The sequence below is a fragment of the Nanorana parkeri genome, unplaced genomic scaffold (genome assembly GCF_000935625.1).
Source record: "Nanorana parkeri isolate BGI_ZX_2015 unplaced genomic scaffold, ASM93562v1 scaffold1267, whole genome shotgun sequence".
Taxonomy (NCBI): domain Eukaryota; kingdom Metazoa; phylum Chordata; class Amphibia; order Anura; family Dicroglossidae; genus Nanorana; species Nanorana parkeri.
The window spans coordinates 229,673-239,526 of NW_017307535.1; the positions used below are offsets into that span (position 1 = coordinate 229,673).

Genomic DNA, 9,854 nt, shown 5'->3' on the forward strand with positions numbered 1-9,854 from the left:
ATGTGTGGACAGTAACCGGAGAAGCAGCAGACTGATGAGTTTATCTCTCTGTCACTTCGCTATCTTCTCCTGTCGGCATGCTCCTTGCACTGCTGATTAACAGTTTGCCTCCTTGTACTGCTTCATATTCATATTTAACATTTGGCCGAGCTTGCACATTGCATCACCCAACACATTTATGCAGCAGATTTCTCATTGTACTGAGGTTGGAATCTCTAGAACAGGGGTGCCCATTAGGTAGATGTTGATCTAGCAGTAGCTCTCAAAGCTGATGCTGGTAGATCAGGAAGGGTGTGAATGGCGGCCCCTTTATTCCATTTTGGTATATTTATTTAGCTGTGCACACATGATTACTATTAGCCTGAATCTGCTGAGCCCAGCTCCCTGACACCTTTCTGGTGGATACTGGTGGTTGAAGTGCTATGTATTACATCAAAGAATATTCGTTTACACAGCCTGTTGCACTGCACTGTTTGCAAAATACAGCAAGGGGAGCGAAGAGGGAGAGCAGGGAGAGACACACAGGAGAGAGAGCAAGGAGAAACAGCCAGGGAAGAGAGAGAGGAGAGATAGCCGGGGGAGAGAGGAAGGACAGACAGCCAAGTTATCGAAGAGAGACAGCCAGGAGAGAAAACGAGGAATGACAGCCAGGAGAGCGAGAGCAAGGAAAGACAGCCAGGAGGATGAGCAAGGAGAGACAGCCAGGGGAGAGCAAGGAGAAACAGCTAGGAGAGCGAGGAGAGACAGCCAGGAGAGAGCGAGGAGAGACAGCTATGAGAGCGAGGAGAGACAGCTATGAGAGCGAGGAGAGACAGCTATGAGAGCGAGGGAGGTTTTTTTTTCCGTTGGTAGATCTCATGTAGCTCGTCATTTGAAAACTGGATCTTAACACAAAAAATTGTGGGCACCCCTGCTCTAGAACTTGACAGGCAATTCCGGCCAATGTTTACAGTCAGCGCCTGTGATCATTATCCTTTTCAAATGATAAATGAATAATTTCATGAATGAGTGCAAACAGACTTGCTTGTCTTTAGTGTATTTTGGCCGCACATTTGCTGTAGTCATGGTGTTTCCTTTCTGCCCCTGCTGCTCCAGGGTATATAACTTGTGCTTGAATGGGGTCCGATATTTCTGGATGACACCATTTGTGTTAATGATTATGAATAGATGATATAATGCCATACGGAGGTCAGGTGAGGGATGCTACAAAATGGGTAAGAAATTCTGTGGGCAACCAATGAGGATGAATATAAAACTTTTAACACCGGCCAGAAACCCTCTTGAAGAAAATCACACGGGAATGGTGGATACTTCCAAAGCCTGCATGGGCATCACAGAGCACAACCAGCCTACCTCTAACTGTAGCAATGCGCGATTGTTCTGTATCTTGCAGAAGGAGCTCCTGGAGATGGGCTGGAACCACACGGCGAACGCCAGGCCTGACATCGAGAAAAACCTCAACTGCTGCGGATTTCACAGCTTCAATGAAAGCGAACCATGCGAGGCGGTAAGTATAACAGAACAGAAGTTTGTTTTATAGTGATTTCTTTAAACATCCTCAACAGAATTGCTATTGACTAGTGATGAGATTGGAATTTTCAGAGTTCGAGTTGGGTTACATTTTTCTAATACAAATTACATTGAAGTCAGCTCCGAAGGGTCAGAGAAAGTTTGCTGACACATTGAGACAGCTGTCTTTTTTTTTCTTTCTCTCCCCATCCTTCTCCCATATACATCTCCCTATCCGGTTGTTGGCAACCACGGATGCTCTGGCTGATGTCCAGCCTATCTCCTATCTCCAAGTTGCTAAGAGCAGGGTGGGGAGATGTGTAAGGGCTATACACATCTGCTCACCCGGCTCTTAGCAGCCATAGCAGGCGGGGAGATGTGTATGTGGGAGGGACGCCAGCCAGACCATCCCAGGCTGCTAAGAGCCAGGCGGGGAGATCTGTTTGGCCCTTACACATCTCCCCCCTTTAGCTCATAGCAAACTGGGATGTTCTGGCCGGCATCCCACCCAGCACCTGGCAACCAGTGACCTCATTGGTTGCCAGGAGCTGGTCAGGACACCAGGGGTGCAATTTTTGTAGATACACTTCTGAAGACAAACAAAAGTCAGTCGTGGCTGTGAGGGGCTTCCCATCTCATTTGTTCAACAATAGCTTTCCTAGCAGCCCTCCAAAGAGAAAAGCTCCATCATAAAAAAAAAAGTCTCCCAGTTCAATTTCAATATTCAAATTGGATCAGATTTTTTTTTTTCAAATTTTCCAAATTCGCAGCTATCAAATTTCAGCAGGTTTGCTCCTTACTACTGTTTACTACAGAGTTCTGTCTGACACGTACTGTATCAACCTATTCTTCTTGCAGGCATGTTTTGCATCTCATAACTGTGAGACGTGTGGTTCTATAATCGAGAAGAATGCCAAGGAGGTGCTGAGAGTTGTGGGTGGAATTGGGTTCTTCTTCAGTTTTACAGAGGTAAGTTGGTGCTTAGGTGGTTTTGTGCACACATTAATCTTAGGGCTGACACCACTAGGATTTTTTAAAGCCCAACTACAGCCCTAAATAAAAGTTGTAAATATAACTTAATTTTTTTACAATATAATAAATATTTCATATTTATAAATATTTTATTATGTATGATGATTAAACTACTGGTGAGATATTTGGAAACCTTCTGGTGAACTGTGGACATAAAAGGCTCAACTGCACCCCTTACTTTACTCAGAAGAAAGTACTTCGTATTAGATGTTTGGCATTACAAGGAAAGGGAACCTCTCCCCCACACATACCCAGACATTGTCCACTAAAAACTGTATAAACTAAAAAAAAAAGCTTGGGCCTGAGTTGAGGCTTTTACCCTTGGTTGTATCTTTGATGCTGAATTTAGTCACATCACCTGCAAACTTCAGGCATGCACTATATGGGCAAAAGTTTGTGGACACCTGAACATCACACCTACACTGTATGGCCAAATCTAGGAGGACGCCTCACCAAGAGTTCAGGCGTTTCCAGTGAAGAGTACTGTTAACACTACAGCATACAATACATTTTAGACAATTTGTGGTCTTCCAACCTTGTGGTAACAATTTGGTGAAGGCCTTTTCTATTCCACCATAACTGTCCTCCTGTGCGCAAAGCCAGCTCCATAAAGACATGGTTTGATGAGTTTGGTGTGAAGGAACATGAGTGTCCTACAGAGTACCTCAACCGAACTCAACTCCACTGGGATGAATTGGCATGTTGATTGTGGGCCAGGTCTTCTCATCCAACATCAGTACCTGTCCTCCACCCTATTGAACATCACTGGGATGTATTGGCATGTTGATTGTGGGCCAGGTCTTCTCATCCAACATCAGTACCTGTCCTCCACCCTATTGAACATCACTGGGATGTATTGGCATGTTGATTGTGGGCCAGGTCTTCTCATCCAACATCAGTACCTGTCCTCCACCCTATTAAACATCACTGGGATGTATTGGCATGTTGATTGTGGGCCAAGTCGTCTTATCCAACATCAGTACCAAACCTCACATATGGGCACAAATGCACACCAAAATACTCCCAAAATCTTGTAAAAAGCCTTTTTAGAAGAATGGAGGCTATAATTGCAACAAGGATGAGGGGGCAACTCCATATAGGTGCTGGGGCAACTCCATATAGGTGCCCTTGGTTTTATAGTGGGATGTCCAACAAGCTCATATACTGTAGGTGTGATGGTCAGGTGTCCTTAGGAAACGTAATTTTTGTTGTATTTGTTTTTCCAGATCCTCGGTGTTTGGCTGACTTACAGATACAGAAACCAGAAGGACCCGCGAGCCAATCCAAGCGCCTTTCTCTGATGGCAATAGCATTTCTAAGACTGCTCATCCTCTGTACACTACTGAATCCTCTACAGCGTCCCGGTTGCTGTGGTTGTTTGTTTTTTGTTTTGTTTTTGTCTGAAGGACCTTTTTTGCTTTCTTTTAAAAGGGACTTAAAATACCACGAATTAATTTATGTTCAACACTTGAAGGAAAGCGTAAAGTTGGGTGGGAAAAACAAGATAAAGCAATATAGATCCTGTCACTTAGTCTCAGTTACTATGGAAACACTTCTGAAATGTGAATGTCGATAAAAATAACACAGAACCATGTCTTAAGATGCCAAGTGTGATATTCCAGAGGAATGATACTGCTTATATTGCCTAAAACCTATTTGGGGGGGAGGGGACAGATGGTAACAACCTGGCGTATGGTGAACTAATAAAGAGGGTTCAATGCACCAAAGCTATGAATTAAAGTGTATGCATAGCCAAGTTTTAGTTTTGCATAAAGTAGGGAAGTCTGTCACTTATTTCTTGCTGGTGGCGAGAAGTTCGACTGTAGGATCCTTGGAGTGGGTCCCTTCAAGCATTTAAAGATGGAGGTGGGTGAAAAGCACTGGGTGTGAATAGAACATCTTGAAAGCTACATCCATTTGAAGAACAATGATGACTCTTTAGTGTATAACATAAAACATAGCCAATGCATTTGGAGGTGTTGGGTCTCCCCCTTCTTCAGGGCTTACATTGGGGATGGAACAGTTTAACCAGCTGTGGACATACTACACACGTCCAAAAACGCCATCAAAGTACACAGGACGTGTGTACTCTTGCCTCTCTGCCGCTCCCCCTCTGGCACTTGTTATCTATTCCCGACTGTCACAATGGCAGCCGGGAGTTGCTGTATAAATACAGTAACTGTAGAATCTGCTGCTGTAAAAAAAAAAAAACGAACCACCTGGCTCGGGGTTTATAAACATTGTTCAGTCATGAGAGAAATAAAATAACATTGTTACTTTTGTAATGACTGTTTCATCATTTGCAGATCAGCTTCGGTCTGCATATGCTGTCAGAACTCCGGGCAAAATTTTGTTAACTCTTGCAGTGGGGCTACCCCCCGCCCTGCAAAGGTTAACTGGTCATTTTTATCTAGGAAGTAAAAAGTTCTACTCCACCTGATCCTCCAAGCCAGTTGACTGTGACAGCGCTCCCTCCTGCCTGTGCCCTATGCTCCAGCGATTGCATGTCGCGTCACATCCTATACACTGTGTTTAGAGCGTGATGACTCGCGGATCCTTAGACGGCTGCAGCAGAGGGGGCGAGAGGCTTGAAGGACCGGTTTAAGAGCAGGCTAAGTGTTCTTATTTCACCCCTTATTAACCCTTAGTTTACCCCAACACCTCCTTCCCCCTCCTCCCCATATCTATTATTTTCCTGCAGTTTTTTTTCTACTTTTTTTGATCTTTAAATTTCTTAACCATAAATGTTTAAACATTTTTTTCCCATTTTGTATTTGGGGGTTTTTCGGTGTCACATTAAAAAAAAAAAAGTGCAACATTGTTTAATTTAAAAAAAAACAGATTGCATAAAAAATAAAAATAATTTTTGCAAGACAATTTTGCCCAAAGAAAAACTTGTTTGTCCTAAAGAAATATATATATATATTGCTTTGTTATAAGTAATGACAAAGTTATGGCTGAATAAATTGTCCATTAGTTATGTTTAATAAATGTAAAAATTGCCCTGTCCATAGGGGTGTATAGGTGCAAGAGCTGAAATAGTTAAAAACATGTGAGCAAATGCATCTATAATAGAGGTATATGCACTGAAGGAGGGGGAGCCCCAATCCCACTGAAGTAGGGGGAGCCCCAATCCCACTGAAGGAGGGGGAGCCCCAATCCCACTGAAGGAGGGGGAGCCCCAATCCCACTGAAGATGGGGAGCCCCAATCCCACTGAAGGGGGAGCCCCAATCCCCTCAAATGTGTTGGCTATGTTTTATGTCATACACTAATAAAGTGATCATTGTTCTTCAACCGGCTGGCTCCTTACCCACCTAAGCCACCTCCACATTCTTCACTTATTTCTTGCTGTCTGTCTCACGTCCGGGAAGTTTTTCTACACTTTGTGTCTTGGAGACACAACAGGAAGTGAGGGGAATGACCTGCTAAGCCAGTTGATACCAAAGCAAGTGTCTCCATTGGAACATTTCCCATCGCTTTCTGTTGGCTATGGACACCACCACCAATGTGTGGATCTCTCCAGCAGAAACACGTATAGCAAGAAAACCCTTTCACACTCCATTGAAAACTAAAACAAAAACTATTTTGGCTATACATACACTTTAAATCAGGGGTAGCCAAACTCCAGTCCTCCAGCTGTGGTAAAACTACACATCCCATGATGCATCTCTCTCCGTGAGTCACATCTGTGGCTATGAGAATCTTGCAATGCCTCATGGGATTTGTAGTTCCACCACAGCTGGAGGGCCGGTGTTTGGCTGCCCCTGCTTTAAATAGCTGCAATAGGGCAGATTTGTTTGACAGAATACAGATGGGGCCACACAGGATACATAGACCGCTTGTTTTTATTTTTTGATACAATTTTATTGTTGTCTGAGTGATGGGATTGGAAAGCCATTAATGAAAAAACGATCTTAAAGTCGTATTCCATTCCTTTCAATTCTATAACATTTCACAGAGTACTGGAAGAAAAAAAAAGAACTGGAATTAAAAAAAATTTAAAAAGTCAATATTGATCTTTATATTTATTACAGGTGTTTTGTGCGAAGACTACTGAATTCTCTAAATCAAAAGTGAAATGTCTTTTTTTAGAGGTGTACATTTTAGAGGTTTTCCCGGAAAGGGTTAAAGGGAGCTGTTCTGTAGGGGGTTTTTTTTGTGAAAAACGAGAGCTGTGTAATGTCTGGTCCCTTATCTGAAATCTCCTAAATGGTATGACTGGTTATTGGTGGAAGGTTTTCTGGAGATACTCTCAAGTTGGTATTAGTTTTTAGTTGTTGGACATGCAGGCAAAGTCCAATCACCCTTAGGCTAAAACATCTTCAGATCAGGCCATTAACTTGTTATCCTGGCTCTACCAGGCAGACATGTTTACGTTATTGATGGGAGGAAGAGCACAGAGGAAGAGAGGGTGCTGCCGGTGACTACTTCAAGGGATAAAACGGAACACGGTAGGTTACCCCTCTACCGCTCCAAGGCAATCTATAGGTTTTATTTACCTTTAATAGGCGGCTGATTGATTTTCCACCTTTCTGGTTCTGGCAACTGTTCAACTGGGTCAGCTCCATATGCTGGTTCTCGGTACAGCCTGACCATTCTTGTTGCCACCCGTCACATTGACATCCTCCTGTCAACACTTAAATCAATGGGGGACAATACGAGTGACTGCTTGCCAACCAAATGGGCAGTATCCACATCATTATAATGCAACATGGGGCCTGCCACATGTACTTCCCACAAGTACTTCCCACATTGCTGAATTGAGGAAGGGCTGGGGAACTTGCTGTCACAGGAATAAGAGCATTTTTGGGTCTCAAAGTTTATAGAATGCCTAGAAGCCAGAGGAAGGGCAACCAACAGTGGGGGGGTTCCTGCTTGGAGGTTAACCAGTTGTTGGAACAGTAGCAGCCGGGGATGTATTGTAACTTGTTCTATTGCTAAAATAAAGCCAGGGATATCGGATTACTGGATAGGACAACTGTCATCTTCTGCCTTTAGGCATGAGAACTATAAAACTCTCCTGGTATCTATGTTGGTACCTCCACTTAGGGCCAGTCCATCCTGCCTTTGGCTGTTCTCTGATAAAGACTTAGATCTTACACAGCCCTCAGATCTCATACCAGCTAGTGAGCTGAAGGTTGTAAACCACTGAACGGTCCTCTCTGTGGTGAAAAGGTTTCTGACTTTCATCTGGAGAACCCATTTCAAAATTAATCTGGTAAATCCACCAGCATTTCTTCATTAAATCGGTCTCCAGTCAGTGGCTTGGAAAACCATGGGGCTGTACTGATGGTGTCGGTCTCACCGCTGGTGCCCTGTACCTGATCAGCCTAGCTAATGCATTTTACATTTCCCTGTAAGCATTCTTTCTTTTGAAGTTGATGAGACCGATTCACCTGCCACCTATTGTTTTTCTGTTGCTACATAAAGCAAATTTGTTTCTGGGGAAAAAAGATGCAAGTTGTCTTTAGAGTAGACCACTATTTTTGGTAATGACTTTGTGCTGCTCTCTGGTACAAGAAAATCTGTTCCAAGTCTTGGAATTGTGAAAATTAGGTTTCTGATATTTGCTTGTTTTAATTACGAGTTGTTCTGTAGGGGAATGATATTTGTGTTCATTCGTTCTATCAATCTGTAACAAGAAACCGCTTTCTGATCTATTGCAGGTTTTACAGTTTGTCTAGTCAGGGGAGTCCTACCTATATTGGCTTAGGTTTATAATGTTTGAGTTGGAGGTGGGGTGGTGGTGTGAGCAGAGGAAATGGACCTCTGTTGAGACTTAGAATAATTTGGTTGGAATAATCCATTGGATGAGGTTGCATATAAAGAAGAGCATGTAAGAACACTGAAAACATTGCCCTTGTATAATAATCAGTCCATATTGCCCTTGTATAACATTCAGTCCTTATTGCCCTTGTATAACATTCAGTCCATATTGCCCTTGTATGACATTCAGTCTTTATTGCCCTTGTGTCATATTCAGTCAGGCCTCATTATCCTACCTTGGCCACGGAGCCCTCTAGTGTCTATACTGAGAAATTCAATTCAAGATTGCAAGTAAAACTTCACTATATGGCCAAAAGATTGTGGACACCCCTCCAAATTATTGAGTTTGTGTTTCCAGTGAAAGGTACAGTTAATATTTATCTAAACCCATTAGCAAAAATGTAATATATTGCAGCTCACCAGTCCTTGGATGTCAAGGCCGAATTCGTTTTCTCTTGTCAGACTAAGACCATTTTTAGCAAGTACAGAAAATTCTAGGGATGCACCGATACTAATACTAGTATCGGTGCCAATGCCGAGTATTTGGGTGAGTACTCAAATGCCCCGATGCCTAGCCCGATACCTCAGCTTCCGGTATCAGGAAGCCGGACAGCGAGTCATTACACGCTGCCCGGCTTCTTGATTGGTTCCCGCTCCATGCTCCCTCATCATCTGATGACAAGGAGCATGGAGAAAGCTTCCCTGCTAATCGGGATGCCGGGTGGCGAGTCTTTACACGCCTACTGGCTAATCGGGAAGCCAGGTGGCAAGTCATTACATGCCGCCTAGCTTCCTTAATGGGATTTCCAACATCTGTATTCTGTATTGGCGAGAACCGTAAAATATTAGTACTCGATACCAAAAAGACGGTATCGGTGCATCCCTAGAAAAAAACTTTTATTGTCACTTCCTGTGAACTGAAAAAAATGCATAAGCAATGTTGTTTCTTTTGCAAATGTATAGTCCCATTGATCCACAATCTAACACAGATGAACAATAGCCAACATGTTTGAAGTCTGGCCTGTGTGACAACAATGGCTCCTTCCGTAGATACCATGGAGAAGTTAAGATTAGAAAGTAAAGGTGGATAAAAAGCCTGAAAAGAAGAAAACTAATGCAGCTGCCACATCTAAAGACTTGTAATCTTCAATATATTCAGTTTATGACTTGGGTTTAGATATGCTTTTAATGCCACAATTACAAAGACATTGTATACAGACTGGCACTTCTAATCTTGTAACATTTTGGTGAAGGCCATTTTCTGTTCCACCATGACTGTCCCCCTGTGCACAAAGCCAGCTCCATAAAGATATGGTTTGGTGTGGAGGAACTTGTGTTCTACGCAGAGACCTGACCTCAACCCTACTGAACACCTTTGGGATGAATGAGAATGTCAGCTGTGATCCGGGTCTTATTGTCCCTTAATACCGAACTCACAAATTATCTTGAGGCAGAATGGGTACAAATTCCCACAGACACTCCGAAATCTTGTGGAAAGTCTTCCTAAAAGAGTGGAGGCTGTTCTAGCAACAAAAGGGGGGGGGG

General features: G+C 43.1%; 1 protein-coding gene across 1 annotated transcript in view; it reads left to right on the plus strand.

Moving 5' to 3' along the window:
- The window catches only part of TSPAN13 (tetraspanin 13), a 52,752-nt gene extending 48,721 nt beyond the window's left edge, over window positions 1-4,031 (plus strand). Inside the window, exons 7-9 of the mRNA XM_018568964.1 lie at window positions 1,394-1,507; window positions 2,368-2,478; window positions 3,768-4,031. Coding sequence (XP_018424466.1) covers window positions 1,394-1,507; window positions 2,368-2,478; window positions 3,768-3,842 — 300 coding nt within the window. The 3' untranslated portion in view covers window positions 3,843-4,031. The remainder of the gene's footprint in view (window positions 1-1,393; window positions 1,508-2,367; window positions 2,479-3,767) is intronic.
- Window positions 4,032-9,854: the final 5,823 nt, after the last annotated feature.